Below are 23175 nucleotides of genomic sequence, written 5' to 3'. Positions count from 1 at the left end.
CACTGCTTTGTTTTGGATAAAGGGATGGAATATAAATAAAAAATTTCATGGGTCGAGATATTTTCTGAAGTGCATGTGTAGGAAGGATAAATTACAATTATGGTATAGCAGGCGTGGTTCATCCTCTGGATCAAGCTTTACTTTCTTAAGCTTAATTTTAATAGTGCTGGTTTATAGGTAGTGTGTTATACTTTATTCTTCGAACTTGTAATGCTTTTTTTTGCAGTAATCCAAAAGATGTGCTTAAAATTAAGTGATCCAAATTTTTTTCGTCTTTTTTTGAGGATGTTCTGTAGGTTGGGCTGGTTCTGAGAGAAGCCTCTGTTATGCTGAGTTGCTAATATCCAGAGAAGCCTGGAGCTGAGACAAGGATAGCTAGCAGTAGTCTTGAGAACCCCACAGTGACCATTTTGCTCTGTGTGCCACAGGGAGGAGATTCAGCTCGTGCTGCCTTTCCCAGGCAGGTGCTGCACTCTCAGCTGGCTGGTCCCTTTCGGTCTCAGTGTGCCATCTGCAAAATGTAGGACATACCCTCCTAATTCAGCCACACGCAAGGAGGATAGCAACACCCACCCTGAGAAGCCAGGCCCTGCAGAGCTACCCAGCCATAGCTGGCTGGAGGTCTCTGCATGACCTTTTACCCTTCTTTCTGTTCAGTGTTTGCTGTTGCAGTTTACTGTGTGTGCTTTCCTTCCAAATAATTTCTTTCTCTTTTCTAGTTTGAGGGTTGCAAGAAAGCCTTTTCCAGACTAGAAAATCTCAAGATTCACTTAAGGAGCCATACGGGTGAAAAGCCGTACCTTTGCCAGCACCCTGGCTGCCAGAAAGCATTCAGCAACTCCAGCGACCGTGCCAAGCACCAGAGGACACACTTGGACACTGTAAGGACACAGAAGTCCCATTGCAGCCCTCTGAACATTAGAACATCTGCTCCTTTCCTCCAGCTTGGTGGCAGCAGGTAGCCCATAACCTTAGAGGCAGAAGGGTGGACAGTCTGATGGGGCTGTTGGAGCTGCCTCAGAGGTGACCCGGTCATCTAAGCATGCAAGAAGATGGACCCAGGCAGGTTGATAAAAAGACCACAGGTTCCATGGTCTTTGCTGCAGGTAGAACAGTAGCTTTCTCCCACTTAGTTGATCTTTAGGGAAACTGAAGCCCTCTGCAATATAAGGTGCTTTTCTCTGGTGAAAAGTTAAAGGTGGAGCATGTACCAGAAAGTCAAGAGAGAAAATTATTTCGTAAATTTAAAAATTTTTGTGCCAACAGATTGTCCCTGGTAAATTTGAGTGATAGCAGAGATTTGTTTTAAAACCTCTGTTTCAGAAAAGAAATTTTGTGTTTTCTCAGAGATAGTTTCCAAAGGTCGGAAGTCCAGACATACAATTAAAACAATGCTATTTGAATTTAATGGCTGTTTAAAAAAGTAAATTATCCATTTTGAATAGTCAAAACTATGGCTGGCAACTTAATAATTTGCACAACGTGTTTTCAGAAATTCTTTATAGAACATAAGTGAATTAATTGCTGAATAGCTACTTCCAGGAAACAGTTGGACCTAATGTTCATTTAATACTTAGTATTGTGAACCTACAAGTCTTCAGGCAAGACAGACAGCTTAGAACAGGCAATATGAGATATTTATATGAGTTAGATTTATTGGGCATTCTTTTAAGAAAACTATAAAGGTATTACAGGGTATTTTATAGGTATTTTTCTAAAATGAAATATTATTAGAAAATGCGAGCTGAAGGAGTTGGTCAGTACTTCACATTAAAATGGGGTTTTTTGTGTAATACTTTTGAAACTTCAGTGTTCAATGCTTGGTTGGGGTTTTGCTTGCCTTCTTTGTAATATAGTAAACTAACACTTTTTCTTGTTCTCTTTTTCTGAAGCGGATCCTTCTATAATCCTAAACAGTCTTTCTGGGCCTTTACTGCAGTTTCTTTACCTGATTCACTAAAGACTGTAATTTCTGATTAAGTCAAAGATTGCTCTGAGGGTGGAAAAATTGTAAGTATATCTAGCAATATTCCTTGTACTACTAAGAAAAAAAAAGGTAATCATGAAAGGTGCTGTAATGAAAACTTTCCTTATGTTTGTCTTCCTTTAAAACTTTACTTCATCCTTTCCTTTTCTAACAAATTGTGAAGCTTTCTGCGTGTAATAATGTACAATGTTTCTGTTCTGTAGTAATGTGGTTTGTAGCATCCCAAGGCTCAAAAAGTATTCTCTTGAGTTAAAATAATCTGTGATATAACAGTAACTTTATCATTTTTTTCCTTTTTTTTTATTTAGAAACCTTATGCATGTGAGATTCCAGGATGTACTAAGCGATACACAGATCCCAGTTCCCTGAGAAAACATGTGAAAGCCCATTCTTTCAAAGATCAACAAGTCAGGAAAAAGGTGATTTTTCTGCTGTCTTGACCAGTTCAAAGTTTATGTGAAGAAAGCAGTTATAATATTAGATGTTTCAATGCATCTTCAAGTACTTCGGTTGATTTCAGGCTTTAAATGATAAAAAAGAGTAAATAGATTGGTGTGGTTTGTATGTAGATAATTTCATCTCTGACTTAATGGTTTAATGCTTTATGTTTTCTTCTGTAGTTGTTAATCACTTAACAAACACAACAAGGCAAGTAAAAATAATTTTTGCAAACATAAATTCTTGGTGTCAAATTCTGCCACTTGGTAAAAACACAGTATTACAAAATAATGGCCAGTCTCAGATGGAAGGATGGATTTTGAGGGCAGTATGTGGGACTAAGCTCTAAATTGTATTTCATTATTCCAGATACTTCCAATACTACCAAGATATTTCACAATGCTGATTCCCTGTGGTTGTCAAGTCCATGAATCATGAACTGTTTATATGTATAAGTGCATTTCTAAGGAGCTGAGTTGCTACCTAAGGAAATTCTTTTTGAGCATTTTCATCATAGCTCCTATTAATCACTGGCATAATGTTTACAAGGTACAACATAGGTAGTTACTGGACCTTTGTAAAGTTATAATTACTAACTAACATTATGCTTTGGTATTTGAAATATTTCCTGACAGTAATAATTATGAAAAATAAGAACAACAAACATTTTAATGAAGAATTAAGGTTATTTATGGATTTAATTAAAAGTGAAAATTGGCTTAATGCCAAAAAGGTAGTTATGAAAATGTGAATTCATCAAAAACAACCATAAAAATAACTATAAAAATTCCATGGTGATAAAGGCACAGTGGACTAATACTTCAAGCCCTAGGGATCTTTTCTGTTGAAAAGAATGAAACCCTTTGCTGTCACACCCCGTTAGTCATGAATTCCTTTAATATATCGTGCCTGACTGGCTTTAATCCTCTCTTTAACCTCCCTCTGCATACCAAGTGACATTATTGTGTCATCTTAAGTTGCTGACTCTCCAAGACTGTACCTGTAAATGTATCTTTGATGTTGCCTAGACTTAAATAGCAGGATGAAGTATATTTGTAAGAGTAGGATCTTATGTGCTGTGCTGATGTTTACACTGAGTCTTCACCCCGGATTCTGTAGATGTTTCTTCAAAGATTTGACTCTTTCCTTGGCTCTCTAAGATGGGATTATGCAATGGGATAGAGGTAAATTTCCACCTCTGAATTATTTTAAGCAACTTCTGTTGGTATGTGTCTATGACTTACCATACAAGGCAAAATTATTTTTCTGGAAATCTGTAATGCAGTCACTGTTCCCCTTCACTTGCCAACCCTTAGTTATCCACTAAATACTAAATTTAATTGGGAATCTGACCAGGTAATGGCATGAAATCCAATATACCAAGAAGATCCCAGCACAAATGGATTTATTAAAAGTAATTTATTGGATACAATAAAATTTCATTTACTCTTCAAAGGAAAGCAGAGCCATGCGAGAATAAAGATAGTCATGCCCGCTTTAATCATCTTTGTGTATTTTTAAAAATCATTCATAAAAATTAGGGCAAACATCTACACAAATACCATGCAAATATCTGGGAACAGATGCTGAAAATATTTAGTAAAACATTTTAGGTATAATCTCTATACATCATATAGAGATGTGTACATCATTCTGTCTGTCATTTTAAAATATTTTGGTGGGGTAAAAAGCAGTGTTTGCTATCATAGTTTTAAAAGGAAAAATTGCTGACTCTGCCAGGATTTCATCTTTTCATTGGGAAGATAGATGCAATTTCATCTAAGGCAGGAAGTCACTGAATGAAAGCTCCCAAAATGAGAGATTAAAGTGATGCTGAGAGGAATGTTAATGTACAACATGCCCCTCAACTACAATTACTTTTGAAATGTGTTCTCTTTTTAATCTTGTTCTCATTTCAGCTTTGAAAGGACAACAATTTACAAGATGTTTTTGTAAGCTGGCTAGACAAGTAAGCCTATTTTCAGTGGCTACAATTTTTTGATTTCAGTAAAGCACAAATGTCTTTCATCTGTGAACTGATGGTAGTGTATTGAAAATGAAGAATCCATAGCTCTTTTAGTTTGTAAAAACTAAAAACTTTTATTGAAGGTAATGAAAATGAAATTATGGAACATTGTGATACCACAGCAGCTGGATAGAAGCTTTCTAACATAGTTTTGAGTATTAGGGAGCAGGCAGTTGCTGGACACCTGGAGGATCCTGTCTCCAATTGAATGCCTGCGTGTCGGGTAAACAGGGTGTTTATCTTACAGAAATGATCACATATGCATTAGCTTTCCCCCCTTACTGGATGTATATGTTTTACTTTATTTTACATAGTCTCATCTCTTGTCAAAAGTCCTCATAGGTTCCTTGGGGTCTGTCTTCAATGTCCCATGTCCTCTTGGGCTGTTCCTCAGCCCCCATTTTTCAGTAAGTGCAATATAATTTTTTTCATAACTTCAGCTTTGTTAGCCTTGCAGAGCTGAGCTGGCATCCTGCTTGTGTTTTGCATGGGTTCTACTTGTGAAGTTACATCCTTAATCTATTTCTCCAAGGCTTTGCTGTTCTGTTCTTCTGTCCTTGATAAGAGTAAAATGTTGCTCTGTTCTACGCATATCCTTAGAATAATTTTACTCATTATCTTGTCCATATTGTATCATTAACAAAATCCAGATCCCATGCTGCTGGATCACATAAGCACAGTTTGGAGGGGGCCACAGTGGTCATCTGGTCCAACCTCCCTGCTCTGTCATCCCAGAGCACATTGCACAGGATTGTGTGAGACAGTTCTTGAATATTCCCAACGAGGGAGACTCCTTGGCTTCTCTGGGCAATCTGTCCCAGTGCTCAGTCACACTCACAGTGAAGAAGTTCTTCGTGGTGTTCCTGGTGTGCAATTTCCTGTGCATCAGTTTCTGCCTGTTGCCTCTTGTCCTATTGTGTGGCACTGGTGAGAAAAGCCTCTGACACCCTCCCTTCAGAGACATACAGTGTTGAAGAGATCCCCTCTCAGTCATCTCTTCTCAAGGTGAACAGGCCCAACTCCCTCAGCCTTCTTTGTGAGAGAGACCCAGGGGTTTGAAGTCTGTATAGAAGGTCAATACCACTGTTATGGTCTTCATGAAGATCTATTTGTTGTGTAAGATAGAACTCAGCCTTGTACAAGTATGGGATCATTGTCTTTTCCATTCAAGTATACCAGGAAAAGTAATTTGCTACTTCTGTAGCAGTCATGCTGAAGAAATCTGTGTTTGTAAATCTGAAGAAAATATTTAATTCACTTTCAAATACTGAAGTGCAATTCCCACTGTGAATGTAATGGAATGGACTCTCCACTGGCTTTGTAGATCTTGTCATGAATATCTATTGCCTTTCTTAAAGGTTTTCTCTTTTTAAAAAAGTGCATTTTCAAACAGATGAGAGATAATTTTAAGAGGACAAAAAGTTCTGAATTTGTGCAGCTGTTAGGCAAAGATAAAATCAATTTAGTAACATTGACCTCCTCAAGTGAACAATGCAGTGGCTATGCTTTTGGATAGTTTTAATTTTATCTGTACCAGTGAATAACCATTGTCATCTATAACAGTACTTTAAGGCTATCTGTCCTGCCAAAAAAAACCCCCTGAAACTGACAGATTTAAAATATTGTTTCTTTGAAATTAAAAGAAAGTGAAATAATTAAAGATACAGCTAGTTAGCTCCATCTTTGTGAAAAAAGGAAGAGATAATTTGAACAGTTGACATAAACAAGACCAGCTAAAGGGAATGCAAAGTCTTAGTCTGGACTTTGAATTGAAGGATGATTTATACCAAATAATTTCTTTATTCAGCTGACCAGCTTGTGATTTCTTGGCAGTTCTATGTGGCCAGATCATGTCTTGGTACTTTTATTTAATTTATTTATGAGTCAGATATATTACTTAGAGAAGCTTTGAACCCTTTGAATGCTTACCTGACAACTGTCTCTAAAAGCTGTCTGTCCTGTAAACCTGTACTATCTTAGATCATTTAAATGGGTCTGGAGGAACCTATACAAAGATTCAGCTGACCAGATAGGTTAACACCTCAGCAGATACTCAGCGATACTCCTATGTCACTACTTACTTTCAGCCTAACACAGGAATTATGTTTATTTTTCTGGAACAAAAATTTTTGTACTCTCTCTGACAGAAATAAAATATCATAGAGGCATAGCTTCAGGAAAAGCGGTCCAAAGGATATTTCTGAAAATTATCTAGACATGATCAAGATTTTTACAAATTGTAGTTTACATGGCACATGTACCAAATCACTAAGGAATGGAGGGAGTGGTGAGACTGAAGAAGATAAGAGCTATGTGCTGGGCTTCTAGATTGATTTATTTCTTCCTACATTGGTCAGTAAATGTAAAATGATGTCTGAAGAGACACTCTCGAGAAGTTAGCAAAGCATTATCCCAATCACAAATCAAGATGGATGCTACCTATGATATCTGACTGGAAGGAAGTTTTTTCAGGTGTTATTTTTCTGTGCAGGAATAAAGCACAGAAGGCAATCAGAATTTCTCTAATCCTGGTGCTATTTATGCATTATTTCTTCCCTGTTGCATTTATTGCTCTTCCAAGATTGATGGGCTAGCAATGGTAGGAAGTTTTCGGAGTACTATTCCTGATTACAATAAGAAAAATGGTGATAGACTGCACTGCTGAGATGAAGCAGGCAGGATGACACCTCAGCCATATCCACTCCTACTTCACACTGTGATAGAGGCCAGTAGCAGGGCAGACAGTCCATACTAGGTGTGAAGCACACTCAAAGCAATGGGATAAGGATTTAAATCATCTGGCCAAAGCAATTACTGGCATTCCCTTTCCAAGTGGTCTCTGCTGAGCTTGATGAGGGTTCCCATCTGAACTGAGGGGGCTTTACACCTTGCTTATAAAGATGTTATAGATATTCTTCTTCTCTCACTGTGCGACCTCCATATTAGCAAAAAGGGAATATAAAATCCTCACCTTTAGAGGCAGATCTTAATAATTGAATTCTTCTGAAGCCTAGTTATTTTATATTCCTTTTCTATAAGTTCACTTCTTCTCTCTTAGAGCCCTGTAATACATAATGCATATAGAATATAGAATGGTTTGGCCTGGAAGGGGCCTTAAAGAAGATCTAATTTCAGTGCCGTGCCATGGGCAGGGACACCTCCCTCTAGACCAGGTTGCTCAAAGCCCTGTCCAGCCTGGTCTTGAACTCTTCCAGGGATGGGGCATCTACAGCTTCTCTGGACAACCTATCCCAATGTCTCACCACCCTCACAATAAAGAATTTCTCCCTGACATTTAATTTAAACACACTTTCTTTCAGTTTTAAGCCAGTCACCCTTGCCTATCAATACAGTTCCTGAAAGAGTGTCCATCTCCAGCTTCCCTGTAGGCCATCTCCTCTCCTCTCCTCTCCTCTCCTCTCCTCTCCTCTCCTCTCCTCTCCTCTCCTCTCCTCTCCTCTCCTCTCCTCTCCTCTCCTCTCCTCTCCTCTCCTCTCCTCTCCTCTCCTCTCCTCTCCTCTCCTCTCCTCTCCTCTCCTCTCCTCTCCTCTCCTCTCCTCTCCTCTCCTCTCCTCTCCTCTCCTCTCCTCTCCTCTCCTCTCCTCTCCTCTCCTCTCCTCTCCTCTCCCCAGCTTCCTCAGCCTGTCTTTGTAGGGGAGGTGTTCCTATCCTCTGAGGAAATTGGTGGCTTCCTCTGGACTCACTCTAACAGTTCCATGTCCTTCCTGTGCTGGGAGCCCAGAGCTGATGCAGCCCTGCAGGTGGGGTCTCAGCAGGGCAGAGCAGAGGGGCAGAATCCCCTCCCTGGCCCTGCTGCCCACACTGCTCTGGATGCAGCCCAGGACACGTGTGCCTCTCTGGGCTGTGACCACACAATGACAGCTCATGTTGAGTTTTTTGTCAACCATCACTACCATGTCCTTTTCCACAGGGCTGCTCTCAAACACTTTCCAGCCCAGCCCGTAGTATGGTATATAAACCTGTCCACCCTACAATGAAAACAAGAAATGGGAGAAAACCCAATTGTTTTAAGACATTATTTTCTCCTATTGAACAATATTTCTCTGGAACTAAGACATAGAGGTGTTTTCAAAAGGTTAACATGGGAATTTCTATAAGGTTTTGAGAGATTTTCTGGCTTTCTATTATGGGTTATGTCAGCAATTATTTTATTCAAAATAATACAGACCTCTTTGCCTCTTACAGAGCTGCATACCTCATGATAGTTCATTTTTTAATTCTTTTACAGTACAGTAGAAACAGGGTTTTTATTGTGACTACATACTGGTTTTACCACACAAGGGACAAAGCTACCAGTTTGCTTAAAGATTCTAGAAAAAACCAAAATTTTATACTAGTCTTTAGATTTTGTGAATTACACAAGAAGAAAACAGTGTCTGGGGATTTTTTTTAGCTAGTATATTTTGTTTGTTAATTTAATGACAGCTTTCCAACTTTTTCTTTCTTTCTTTCTCAGTATCTGAACGAAGCTTTTTTGCAACTCAAGAAACATGGTGCTTATTGTGTTTCTTACATGAATGAAATTATTTTTTTTAAATATTTTTCTAACTCAGAATGTTTAATTGATGAGGAATGTGGGAGCCAAGGAGGGTTAAAGCATTACACCACTGGTGTTTCAGGTCATTCAGGCACTAAGCTAATTACCAGTAACAGTTTCCATTATGTGACTATATTAATCTGGAAGACCTGCTCTGTTTGTGAACACCATCCTCATGCGGAGCAAACATACGACATATGACATAAGTGGCTTCTGCATCTTTCAGTTTTTGCTTGACCTTATTCAGAAATCTTTGTTCAGATTTCACTGTTTAAACTGCAGTCGGGAGAATGGGTTGAAAGAGAAGCAAACCTATTTTCTTGCTTTGAGAGCAGTTGAAAATAAGGACATTTTCCCTCATTTGTTCTCTATGACATCCACTTAAAAGATGTCACCAATGCAAAAAGAAGTGTATTCAGGGCCACGGGGTCAGTGAGCAGTGCCCATGGCAACTAAGAAACTATTCTGCAGAAGAAAATGCAGTAAGGAGTAAGTGTTTTAATCCCTAACTTCAATCCCTTTACTTCCTGTCTTCAGAATGAAATATAAATCAGACACCATGGCGTTCAGCAATTTTTCATGAAAGGCATGTTTGCAAAAAGGGATTATGAATGGGCAGCAGTGTTTAAGGAATTTAATAATAGAATTTGCTGGAAAACTGTTGAGACTAGGAGTGACCAGTTCTTTTGAGCGTGGTCAGTGAGACACAGGAAGAGAGGCTCTGAAAGCTGTGTACCCCTGGCTGTGGCTGGCCGCCCTGTAGCGGCAGCGGAGCGTGCTGAGGTGGGATGTGCAGGGCATACTTCTCAAGGAACACCCATTGTGGGGGACATGCTTTGCCAGCACTACATTTAGAACTTTGCTCACCAGGGAGAAGGAAAAGTTGAAATCCTCCAGTGGTTTTCCTGGTGTTCTGACAGCTGTGGCTGTTTTATAGCCAGGAGATTGTTGGTTCATTTTATTTATTGGTTAACGTTTGTTATTCCGTATACTGATTCCTTCCTGCACTTGGTTTCTGTCCTGACCTTATACTCCTGTGAGCTCTGGCAGTGTGACATGTTGAAAAGTGCATAAGAAAGAAAAACTAAGTGCTCTCAACCTTATTACGTTAACACCTGTGACAGAAAAAAAGGAAACCAACCCAGATTGTCTCAAAATTCTATAAACAATTTCATGCTCACAGCATTTCATGTTCTTCAGGTCCATTTTTGATATCAAACAATATCCTTTTCTCTATTTCATTGTCTTCACTTCCCTGCAACTGTACATGACTATATACATGACTATACATGACTATGTACATGACTATATAGAGCAGAAATCTTTCTTCTGGTAGAGAGACTCCGTGGTTGGGCTTGGCAGTGCTGGGTCTACACTTGGACTTGGTGGTCATACTGGTATTTTTCAACCTGAATGATTCTATGATTCTCATTAGCCTATCCAACTTCAGTCTGGGCTTTGAATGCACTGTCCTGTTCATTATGCTCCTTAAGCAACACCAGGGTCTGAGCAAGCAAGATTTAAACTGTGCACAGGGTACCTAGGAGGTTGCAGTTCAGCACCCTGATACCAGCATATATACCCTTCAAGTCTTTAGTACTGTCCTCAACAAGGGTTCCTGTTCCAGGGTGAGATCTCTGTGATTTCACACTGCTGGATCTGGATTTGGGCAGCTGCATTGGCAGGTGCTGATTCTGGAGTCCTCAGTACTGCTCCTGAAGCAGCCATATATTGGCCTCGCTTGCAGTGCCCATTTGATGAGGGCTGAATTATGGCTTTAACAACAACAAAAAACCCAACCTGACACAGAAGTGCCCCACAGTAAATCAGAGACAGTAGAAACTCAGAAAGTTAGCATGCTAGCCTAACTAGCACTTCACATCATTGTCTTGCCTGATAAAGACAGCAGAACAGAGCAGCATTTTACTCTGATAAGGAGAATAGAACAACACAGCCTTGAAGAAATAGATGAAGGATGTAATTTAGGCAAACAGAAGCCACACAAAATGCAATCAGTATGCCACTGAGCTCTGCTGATGAAGCAGAAGTTAGGCAAAACAACGATATTGCACTTACACGAAAAAGGGGGTCGAGCCACATAAAAAGGATATGGAACATTGAAAACTGCCAAAGAAGGTCCCAGAGAACCTATAAGGACTTCTGATAAGGTGTAGAGCTGTGTAAAATAAAGTGATACATAAACATCTAGCCAGTGGGGATAGCTGAAGAATGTGTGATTGGTGTGTACAATAAACACTCTGTTTACGTGATGCTCAGGACACTCAGCTGGAAGAAGGATCCCCTGAGTGACCAGCACACTGCACTAAAGAATGCCTGTTCTCTAATAGTCAAATCCATGTTAGAAAATTCCCATCTGGCTGGTATATATTGTGCCATGTAGCACACTAAACAGACAATTCGCGGACAATGAAAATGTACAGGAATGCCTTGAAGAATCTTCGCAAAAGTAGAAGTCATATGGCTGAAGGCTAATGATTTTGACCTCTTGAAAGCAGAGTAGTAGAGCTTTTCAGTTCTAGTCCTAGACTCTCTTCAAGAGATTATTTTGAAGAGAGTATTTTCATGTATGACCTGGTACATGCATGCATTTACGTTCAAATGGAGATAAATACAGAATTCAATATTTAAAGTGAAGGCCAGTGTTATGTAAAGGATGCTGCAGTTAAAGAAAAAAAATTACAAATGTATATTTGTATAAACAATCTTTCTGTATAAACAATAGTTGACGTTATCAATCTACAGATTACCATGGCAATTTTCGGTAATCTGTGATAAGGAGAAAAATATGTTTGTGCTAAATGAAGAACCTGGTGGATAAGTATGTGTTTATTTTACACATTTTTCCTCTCATGAAGTGAAAATTTACCAAACAGATGTATTTTTAGAACAAGAAAGCAAATAATTTTGCAGTAGAAGTGTTTTCTTTGTCAGACTGCATTTACTTGGAAAAATGGATGCTTAGCAATATTGTATAATAGCTATATTCCCAAATCAGCCTGGCACGAAACAGTAGGTTTTTCCTGCTTTTTGAATTGAACTGGTCAGCTATTAGACTGATGTTCACATATAAAATCAGCTACAAGCTTCTTGGAACTGCCTGAAAAAGAGGATGAAATAAAAAAGTCCATAGGTATAATTTGTATAACATTTCAGATTTGATACAACTTGATGTGGGATAGGAAGAGAGGTAATATATGTGTGTGTTTGTGTGTGTGTATTTGTGTGTGTGTGTGTGTGTGTGTGTATGTATTCAAACATCTGTATGACTGCTTTTCAATTTTCAACTGGACTGTGGCTTTTTTGTTTATTTTAGAAAAAGGCCATTGCACTCACTCTAACTGTACTTCCCTTTTTTAAAGTAAGATTTGCAGGGTTTTTTTTTTAATTAGAAGTTTCCTTTCAGATCTGTCCCAGCTGCAATTTTTCCCTTAAAGTGGTCTTCTTGGTAGTCTGTATTGTTTTAGTAGTGATTTAATGCAAAATATTCCTCAAATTAAAATAATACTAACCAAAAGAAAACTCTCTTTTCTATACATAATAAAAGCAGAATTCATTTTAATATTATCAATCTTAATGCAACAGTGTTTTCCTCTTATAATATTGCTTTAAAATCAGAATTTCTTTTTGACTTGAAATTTGCCAAGGTTACCTAATTGTGTAGGTTTCAGGTCTTTTTGATTTTTAATGCAAGACACTGAAACACATTTTTTATGTGTTTTCCTGATTTATGCTAGAACATGAAGATGGAAACCATTTTTATATTGAACTCAAATGTTCAATATAGTAAAACTTTGAGAGTAGCAAAAGTAACCATTTCTTGCATAGAACCTAACGTCACTGCTGTGCAGGTGGGCTAGTTGAGCTTGATTTTTATTGTTTTTTCCGGCCAAATGTTTAATTGAAATGGGATCTAAAGGCAGGGGAAAATAGCACACACACACACACACAGATGCATATCTGAAAGCTGTGGTAGACAATTAGCAGAACATTTATTTTTAGAAGTCTTGCACAGATGACTCCCTGAAAACAAAGGGTACAGAGAAATCCCTTCTGTCTGCATTGCTTCATTGCCCCAAGATATCTGTAGCCTGCAGAGGCAAGAATTAGGACAATTTTTATTGATTCTGTGCCAGTGTCTGTTGTCAGAAAGGTCTAGTACTTTGCAAGAAAGTGCTGGACCTTGAAGCTGATCTTTGTGAGTAAAAGGATGATCTGTATCCAGCAAGAAAAACCATAATATGAGTAAATACTGTCTTACAGCATCGCTTCATAAATTTAAAATTTTCTAGCGGTGACATCTGTGTACTCTCAATGTCATGATACCAGCAGGACGTAATTTTACTCTAACTGTACAAGTAAATATTAAATTACAGGTACTCCTACAGAAAAGTTAGTACAATGTGGCCCTGTGTAGATAGGTTGTGCTTTGCTGTCACAATGACAGCTTAAATTACAGACAATGAAAATGAGGAAAAACTACCTACTTTGAACTTGACATTAGTAAACTTAATACACAGACTATTGAATAGCAGAAATTCCTCCTTGTCTTTATACACAAAACAAAAACAGATCTATAGAATGATTACAGTTAGTGTAAAAAATTCCTGTCAACAAAACATACCAGTATTTAGGGGGTTTTTTTTGCTAGTTTTAGACATGGCAGACACACATCTAACCTGCATGAAAATAAATAGACTATAACTAATGCCTCACTTACATATGTAAATACTTTACTCAGTATTTACACAACATGCATATATATTAAGGACATGTTTATGTAAGCAAGACTTAAAATGTTATGATTTGATGAGATAACTGGCATGTTTGAATGACTGACAGTGTCTAGACTTTACTGAAGAATTAATCGAATTAATCTGAATACATACAGGCAGGTTTTGAAGTTACTGACCTTTTTTGTGTGGTTTAGGATTTCTCAAGCTATACTGCTTCTTTTCTTATAAGTGCATTCATAAACACACCTATCGTATGTTCTCCTTGATGGTGTTTGACTTCTCTCATACAGAAGCAATGCTGAAGAAACTAGTCAGGTGGTAAATAAACATGCAGATCTCAAATGAAACACACATTAGTGAGAGAAAAATTTTTTAAATTATCTTTTCTTGTAAGGAGACATTTTCTCTGGGATTAAGTCATGCATGAAATCAACAGCATGCCTCTGCTTTTGAACTCGAATGTAATGAAATTGAAAACTGAGGAATGAGAATCTTACACCCTTCAAATTATTTGTGCTTGGTTCATTTAATTTGGGTAATTACTTATTCATATACAAAATGTACAGGAGTAGAACGTCCATCCATTGTTCTGAAAGGCAGTTAACATTAGCTGATTTTCACATAAGTTAAACAGTTGTAAACTATGACTGAAATATTATTTGTTTTGTATATTAGAAAAAACTTCCACATTGTGATAATGGAAGTGCTTCTGTATTTCCAAATACAAAACTTCACAAGTCTTACCACAAAATTGAGCTATTAAATTCAAAAACTATTATTTGGACCAAATATCAAATACAGAGGAGTTTTAGGTAAGTAAAGCAATTGATTGCTAACTTGCACTTGGATCAGCCATAAATTTAGGTTACATTCCAGCACACAGAAGGTGGCTGTGCTTACCATGTCAGACTTGTCAGTTATTGATTTCACTAGTCAGTGAGGTAACTCCATGGCCATACAGTTCTCAAAAACAGATTGCCAAGTTTTCAGTCCCAGCATGATTGTACTGGTGCTCAGCTGAGTGATCATGAAAGAAGCAAGATGGTCATGGGGAAGTGACATATTTCTGTCACAGTGCTGGGAGATCTGTGCTGGGGTACAATTCATATAGAAGTCAAAGAGAGTGTCAGCTTCCTTTTATACACTTGGATGGTAAGTCTGCAGTCCAGGCTGGAAAAGAAATACAGTGTTGTTAGAAGAGAGCAAGAAATGGATGGCAGCAGTTATAGCTGGTCAATTATTATTTCTCCTTTATAGCTTTTTCAACTGAAAAAAAAGTTTTACAGTTGCAGTGAACGGTTTGTGGTTTTTACTTGGTTTTAAGATAATTAGTCTTTTCCTTGTCTGTTCTGTATTTCTTGACATACTAAAGAAGAATCATGGCCCCAATTTCCCTGCATTTGTCACAATGCAAGACATTGCTTTCAGTTAAAAAAATTAATTAAGTTTAAAAAAATTAATAAGTTTTCTGTGAAATATGTAAAACTATTTGACTGATATAGTGTGTTGGATTATGCCCTTTTCTGACTTGTGATTGTATTTCTAGAGCTTGTGATTGAAAATACTAAGCAACCATAGCCAATGCATGAAATAAGAACTATCCTCAGAAATCAGATCACAGCTGTCTCACAGTGTTTCTTTCTCTATTTTTGGTATTCTGTTGATGATCCTAGGTTTTCTTCATTTTTATAAGTTTTGAAAAGCCAGAAAATTTATGCCAGCACAGATTGTCATGATAGATTTGTTCTAAATACCAAAGGATATGCAAATGTAAGATTCCTGAGCAGTGCAAATTAGAAAAATCTGTAAAATAGGTGGCTGCATATTTTATTTTAAAATAATTACTTAATTCTTGTAACTAATGTGTAAATACTTAACTCTCATTTTCTTGTTTTTCTCGCTGTTTTATCTGTGAGTGCCATCTGATATAGAAAATGTATCTGTTTCTTAAAATAATTCAGACAACTTTACACAGGCATCTTCTGTGATTGTGTATTCTGTATGATAGAATCCTGATTCTTTTATAGAAGTCATGTTTTTCATATTATATTCACTTTAGATTCCATAGAAATTTAAATTCACATAAGGCTTATTGATAATGTAGTGTAAGGATTTGAATGAGGATATATTTGACATTTAATTTCACAAGCATTGAGTTTCATGAGAAAAAGCCATGTTACTAGTGATAGCAGGAAACCTAGCACAATTACTGGATAACAGCAGAAAATGGCATGTACCAAAGTGGGAGAAATGTTTCTGCTTACAACAGATTGTAAATATGGATAATAAACACAATCATTTGTCAGGGTATTTCTTCACTTCTCCCTCTTCCCCATCCATTCTCCCCCTTCCTACAGTTCTAGAAGAGCAAATGTACCTCACAGAGGTAGTGTACCTCTGGGCTTAATAATGGCTGGTTAAGTTTTTAAGAGAAGAAATCTCCAGCATGCAGAGTGAATGCATAGGTATCACAGGCTATCTCCAGCTACAGGGTTGGGTGTTTAGGAGGTGCAAGACCAACTCTTCACTCAGTTGCCATGGTTTTACAGTAGTGCATATTATCAAAATATTTGGTATATTGAGTGTTTGTTGGTAATATTTGGTAATTTCAGTGTTTATCAGCATTTTGTGGCACAAGGGTCATCTTGTGGCAATGGGTCTTTTTATAGTTGCGTTAAGAATCATTTCCTCTTACTTTTCTTTCTTCATTTGCCTGGCCCTGAGGTGTTCAAGGCAAGGTTGCATGGTGCTCTGAACAGCCTGATCTAGTGGAAGGTGCCTCTGCCTGTGGCAGGGGCACTGGGACTTGGTTCCTTCAAATGAAAACTATTCTGTGATTAATTTCTGAGTATAATATGTGCAGAAATTTGTCTTTTGGTTCCTCTTCCTCCCCTTAGGAGTTGTTTAGATGTGCTAGGCTGTCTTCTAGTTAACTGTTACCTGCTCAGCCCCCATGGCACCAGACAAGAGAGGAGAAGCCTCAGTGGCCTCTGTGAGATTTTCTTCTTGGGAAAGTGCAGCACATCCAAGTGCGCTAGGTCAGGGTTCTTTCCATCATGCTGCACGAACCTAGATGACGTGACAGAATATTTATGGGCATCTCAGCCATTGCAGTAGCCAACATGCTTGTAAGCACAGACCTTCATTTTCCAGGCTTTTAAATGGAAACAAAATGACTTAAAGGAACAGACAATTTTTTTTTATATATAACATTAACATCAGGCAGCAGATCAGGACAGGCATCAGCCCCAGCAGCCTGCAGCAGCATCCATAATCTGTCCTAAACCTCAGGGTGCAGTTTGGCAGTACAGCCACACCATCCTTGTTAGGGTGCTGCAGCCATGACAGAGCACTCTCAGTTCTGCAGTAATGTGAAACAAATATAGTCCTAGTCTGTTTAAGAATGGTGTCTCAAGACAACTTTAGTCCATATTGAAGTGGTCCTATTTCCACTTGCCTGTATATTACCTCTCCTAAGTGGTTGCTCCCAGTCACTCATTTCCAGTGTTATGAGCACCTCTGCTCTTCTGGTCCTATGGTGAGGCAGTTCAGGGCATTAAACCAGCATGAAAATATTTGTATCCATTATAGGACCCCTCTGCTGGTACAAGCATGTCAGACATTTGATAAATCTTCAATACTCATTATCTAGGCCACTCCTCTCTTTTGCAGTCTGTGACAAAAGAGCACTGAATCCTTCTGTCCAAGATCCTACCTGTACAAGTAGTGCTTGTCCTAAGTATAGTCTTGTGTAAGCATCTGGAAGTGTTTTCTTCCTCAGATTCAAAAAGTGCCTGCTAGATTGAAAGAATGGTATTAATGATGATTTAAAAGGGAAGGTTTCTGATTGTGCTCCATTTCTTTCTCTAACCTCAACATTTCTTCATTTTAATTTTTCACTGTCTTAAGATTTTTGTTATTATTTCCTTTCTTTTGTCCATGTCCATGTTTAGTTATAATTTCTCCTTTTTTATCTCTTGTTTTTCAGTTGCGATCAAGCTCAGAGATTGGCCAGGACATCCTGAATGACTGTCTTGCAATCCAGCCCCTCCAGCCAGTCCTGTCACCACAGGATGCTGTAGATAATACCATGGGACATTCCCCAGGGTCTGCTTGTGATATTTACCCAGGTATAAAATAAGACAGATAAAAAGCTGCTGTATTATTCCTCACTTAATATTAGGGATAACTTTGTAGAGTTAGCAATAGCTGCTTTGTATTCATTCGTAGCAATCCCAGCTATGGGGGAAGAAAATAAAATATCCAAAATACATTAAGTTTGGAACTGTTCACTTATAACCTTTTCTTATTATATAATAGCAACTAAAGGCTGAGACACCAGTCATGCAAACACACATCTGCATAAGTCCCAACCACAAAAAAAAAAAAAATGCATTTCTCTCTACAGGCATAACATAAACCCATATCCTTTAAATATCAAATGTACTCTGAATGAATGTAGAATAGAATAGAATGTACTCTGAAATGCATATCTATCTCAGAAGAAGGATAGAATGTGAAAAGCAATATAAAAAAAGATTTTGAACATGTTTTTATGTTTTTCGGAGGGAAGGAAAACCTATCATACTATACCCATGAAAAGACCTAATACAACATAGATGGATATTTTTGTTCTATGGGCATTTGATTATGCAACCAATTTACTTCTGCCATTCCTTGTAAACATCTTGAATACATTATTTAATTTAAAATCACAATATTTTTCCTCTGCCTTATTCATGGATCACGTATCAATTTTTCAATTGATCTACATTAAGAAACTGAAATGCTGCATTATGAGTATAAATATACAATTGACTGTAAATAGACAATAAACACATTAACACTATGAATGTATGATCCTATTGTATTGTTTCAGTTAAATATCTGAGATTTTCCTGCTAAAATACCTTTGTCATACATGCCTACAATGTTTTTGTTAACATTTCAAAAAAATTTGAAACTATCAGTAAATTATGAGTGATAATAAATCTTAAAGCTCACGAGGGCAATGGGCAGGATGTTAACATTTTTAATGCAATATTTTAGTAGTTGTGAGAGCCTCTGTTTTTAACTTTCAGGCAAAATGCATTACATCTTTTGTCACTTCAACTTTTAAGTTGAATAGAGAACCAGATGTAGGAAGTGAATTAATTGGCTTCATTTATGTTATCTGCAGTGATGAAAATGACATTATATGAAGTGGCCACTTCAATAGGTGGTTTTATTTTACTGAGAGGTTTGTAAAACTAGCAATTCTGTTTCATGCTTTTGTCAAGGCTGCTGTGAGTCACACAATAGTTAGTGATGATGTAGGTGTATATGACAAAATTTAGGACGTTTAAAGCTGTGATTGATTGTATTCTAGTTTATTAAGTAGTTGGTATTATTTGTATGCTGTTAACTTTTAAATGCCTTAGTCTGAGTACAGACTGAGTGTGATATTTACTATGCGAAAGAAAAGGGAAATTTCAGATTTTAAAAATGTGATTTTGGCCAGAGAAATTCTGGGAACATGTAATTGGTTATAGTTGTTTATTTTACATTGTGCATTGAGAGGGAGTTGGATAGTGAGGAATGTTGGGATTTTTTAAAAATTATTTATGGTTTTACCAAGTGTAACATGCAAAACTGAGAGATAACAAAGACTCAGCTTTTCCTTTTCTTTTCAAGTTCCTGGACAGAATGGAAGCTGGGATGGGACAGTGTGTCAGATTTCAGAAACTGAGGATATTCTCACAAGAGATGAACACAGCAATCTGTGGGGCACGCCTCCCCAGCTTCCAGGCTACCCTTAAATGTCCAGCTCTGTTTGCTGGGTCAGTCCCAGCACAGGCTGACAGTGGCTTGAACAAGATGCTGCCCATGACAAGCTGGGTAAAGCTGCTGCCTCCAGCCAGCCCTCAGCTGGCAATTGTCTGCCATCATGGTGTTTCATAGACAGCTTCTGAGACTGAGACATTACTTTCTGTAGTCTCATTCGTGCATTGTCTTTCAATACTTGATGTTTGCAGCACTACTAACTGTGAGCCTCCTTTGATATAAAAATATATTTTGGTAGTTTCTTTCCTGGCACTGCTTCCTATTGTATAGCAATTTTTATGGTAATTTAATTTTTATGGTAATTAATCAACGTACTCTGATCAGCATTAATTTCTGTGTAAGTAATAATCTGCTTTCTCTTACATGTCTTCCCAGCTATCCATCATTTGGCAAAGTTCTTGTAGTTCTAGTCACTTGTGTTGTTTCACATCAGTTAGAGGGTACTATGTCAGGCATAGAGCAGTCTGTGTCACTCCATTTTGACAACTACTTGATCCAGTTGAAATAAATTGTTTCATTAAGGACTCATCAAGGATGCTGCAGGGTGATATACTATGTGAACAAATGAGATAAATCTGACAGGCAGGAAATTATTATATTGAAATGGCAAAATGAAAATTATTCATGTCCAATTGAGAGAACCGTAAAATACACAAAAACCTAAATGTCTTGCCTCAGAGAAGCTACCCTTCAAAATTCACTTAAAACAATGTTTTTTTGTAAATACAGCTTTGAGACTTTGGAAAAATTAAACACATTATTTTTACTGGGTACTGTTTGAGACAGCACATTAGCTGAAATGTCTCTGTTCTACTTTTAAAGTAGAAGGAGGAATAGATTTTCATACTTCCAGTGGTGCCCAATCAAACTTTTCTTACCTGAAGGTGATTTCACTTATTATTGATGCACATTTAAAGGTTTTTTTCTTGTAGAAGAATTCTACAGAATAAGTGTTTGAAAGCAAACTGTTAGAAATAGGTAAGAAATGCCAGAAGTACATGTTTAGATGCAAGTCCATTTTCACTCACATAGTAGAACATCTGTAGTGACCACTGTATAGTTTCTCAGTACTGATAAAATACAGAATCTATAGACACAGACACATTTAAACAAAGTGCAACAATAACCTTTTTGATTACAGATCTATTACTTGGAGTTAAGTCTTCAAAAGAGCTTTTTCTTATCTTGTAGTTTTTGTAACTTCATAGAAGAAATCCAAACTGACTATTATCTTATTAATACAGTGAGGTAGCATTACAGCTTCTTTGCTTAAAACTAACACAAAATTACATTTATGGGTCTAAAGCAAACAGACTAAGGGCTAAGCATTATGATAGTATCTAGGTTTAAATTTTGAAAAATACCTAGGCATTTTGGTTTACTTGGTTCACAGGATGAAGGTGAGAGCAATACGCTCATAATAACATGGGGATGATGATTTTTCCTGCTGTGAAACAATATGAACTTACTTTGTGTAGAGCAATCTGGAACCACTAAATCCAGAAGAGTCATAAATAATGCAGCAGAAAAAAACCCCATCTTTTTACTGTGCTGTTTGGATAAAACTTGACCATTTCATATTTATGCATAAGCCAGAATGTGTAATTCATTTATGAGTAGTTACTGAATATCACACTAAGTTCTGCTCCAGAGCAAGCAAAGGATCTTTCTAAAGCTTGTCAACTGCATAATTTTCTTTGCAAGTTGGAATTTAAAAATTATATCAATTATTTGAATGCTAAGTATTTTTTAAATAATGTCTTACACTATATTGTGAAACTTTGACCTAATTACTTCTATGTGTATACTTTCTGTGCTTTGCTTGAGTAACACTTTTCTTTGGATTTTTTCCCTGCTGAAATTGTACTAAGCTGGGTGCTCTGTGCACATAATAAGAAAAAATCCAATCCCTCAGGAATTTGTATCTAAGGTAACAATAGGAAAGTAGGCAGGTACAATAAGCAGGTAGAGGTTAAGGACACATACAGGAATAGATTAATGAAATTATTAATTAATGAAAGGATTTTATTAAAGAAATTGTCCTAGTGAGTCCCTAAGAGGTGTCTGAAAAAAGCAACCTACTTTTCTTTTTTAAAAAAGTCTGTTCTTTTCTTTAAAAATAGTTTTTTAAGGGTGATAGGCTTGGAAAATAGTTACAGCTCATTCCTGTTAGAAAAAACAAGAATGGGAAGGAAGAACTGACATATGAATGGCCCTTGCTGTGAAAAACAGAATTGTATTTGATGTGTAGGGAATGGATGCAAAAGGAGCAGTAATGTAGGACTACCAATAATGAAGAGGATCTCTGTTTTCACCTTTTAGGCTGAATTTAAGTATTGCATACATGTCTAGAGCTCCTGCTTAATGTGATGTAGTCACAGGTAGAACCATACACACATTACAGGGGGCAGAAAGTGTTAATAATATTATCTTAATTTAAGGAGGATAGTTTGCTTCCCTTCAGATTTGCCCTTTTATTTACCAGTTTTACTTATGAGTTTATAATTTCTATTTTGAGACAACTTCATGGTTCTCCAAAAATTGATGTAATGTTTGGGTACGCATTTTTAAGACCATTTACCAATGGACTGCTACAAACATTGTGGGCAACACGGCCACTTGCACCATTTGTGGTTCCATTCATCATGATGAGACTGAACTTCAGAAACTGCAATCCACTAAAAGAGAAGAAAATGAAAGGCAGGGATGTGATCTAGAGATGCCATTTCAGGAATGGCTTAAAATACTGGTCCAGACCCTGCTTTATTCTTCAGTACTTTAATGTTTTCCAGTATCTATGATCTGCCTATAGAATACCTGAAAAGGCATAGAAAAGCCATCAGTGCAGGTGGTCCATGTGAAAGGCCAGCTTTGGAGACAGACTTATTATCTTGAAAATGCAATTTTTACTTCTACTGTACTTCTTAATGCATGATGGCTTCTTGAGTTTCATGCTCACTGGAGACTTCAGATTTAGAGATGAGCTGAGGTTAAAGGTAAAACAGAAAATAGGTTTTTAATTTCCTGGGCTTACCACTTAAAACTCAATACAGCACATATCCACATATTCCTGGCTACAAAATCCGGTGGACTTCCTAGGGGAAGAGAAAGAGGGGAATATATGCAGGTGATGCTTACAAGTGCAAAAAAAATTTCATTTTCTTCTGTGCAATAGTAAATCCGTTGTTTTCAAGGACCTCATAAATATTCCTTACAGAAATAGAAGGCTATATTTAGTAATTAAAAATAAAGCAACCTTGCAAATGTAGGTATGTAACTAACTGAGCTACAACATTAAACCTTCACACTGTCTTACTCTACATGGTAAAAGCTCTCAGCCCTACTCTAAATTCATACTGTCAATAATTAGAAGAGAGATATTTTGGTGGCAGAAATTGTTTTTAAGAGTGCTGGTAGTAAGTCCAAGATGCTCTTCAATTAGAGCATTTTTTTGCAATAATGCATAATTTGCAAATTTCTGCATTTAAATATGTTCCATGAAATTACAGGTTTCTGACTCCATTGAAAAATAACTTCTTTTTGGCCTTAGATTCTGTGACACTTTCAATACTACTTTTTGGCTTTCTTT

The 23175-nt window shown here is 37.2% G+C and overlaps 1 protein-coding gene across 1 annotated transcript in view; it reads left to right on the top strand.

Moving 5' to 3' along the window:
- The window catches only part of GLIS3 (GLIS family zinc finger 3), a 123847-nt gene that overhangs the window by 76372 nt on the left and 24300 nt on the right, over positions 1–23175 (top strand). Inside the window, exons 4-6 of the mRNA XM_036403884.1 lie at positions 720–881; positions 2296–2406; positions 17752–17893. Coding sequence (XP_036259777.1) covers positions 720–881; positions 2296–2406; positions 17752–17893 — 415 coding nt within the window. The remainder of the gene's footprint in view (positions 1–719; positions 882–2295; positions 2407–17751; positions 17894–23175) is intronic.

Source organism: Molothrus ater, chromosome Z (assembly GCF_012460135.2).
Source record: "Molothrus ater isolate BHLD 08-10-18 breed brown headed cowbird chromosome Z, BPBGC_Mater_1.1, whole genome shotgun sequence".
Classification (NCBI taxonomy): Eukaryota; Metazoa; Chordata; class Aves; order Passeriformes; family Icteridae; genus Molothrus; species Molothrus ater.
Note: the sequence above shows the minus strand (reverse complement) of the source record. Positions and strands in the feature narration are given on the sequence as shown.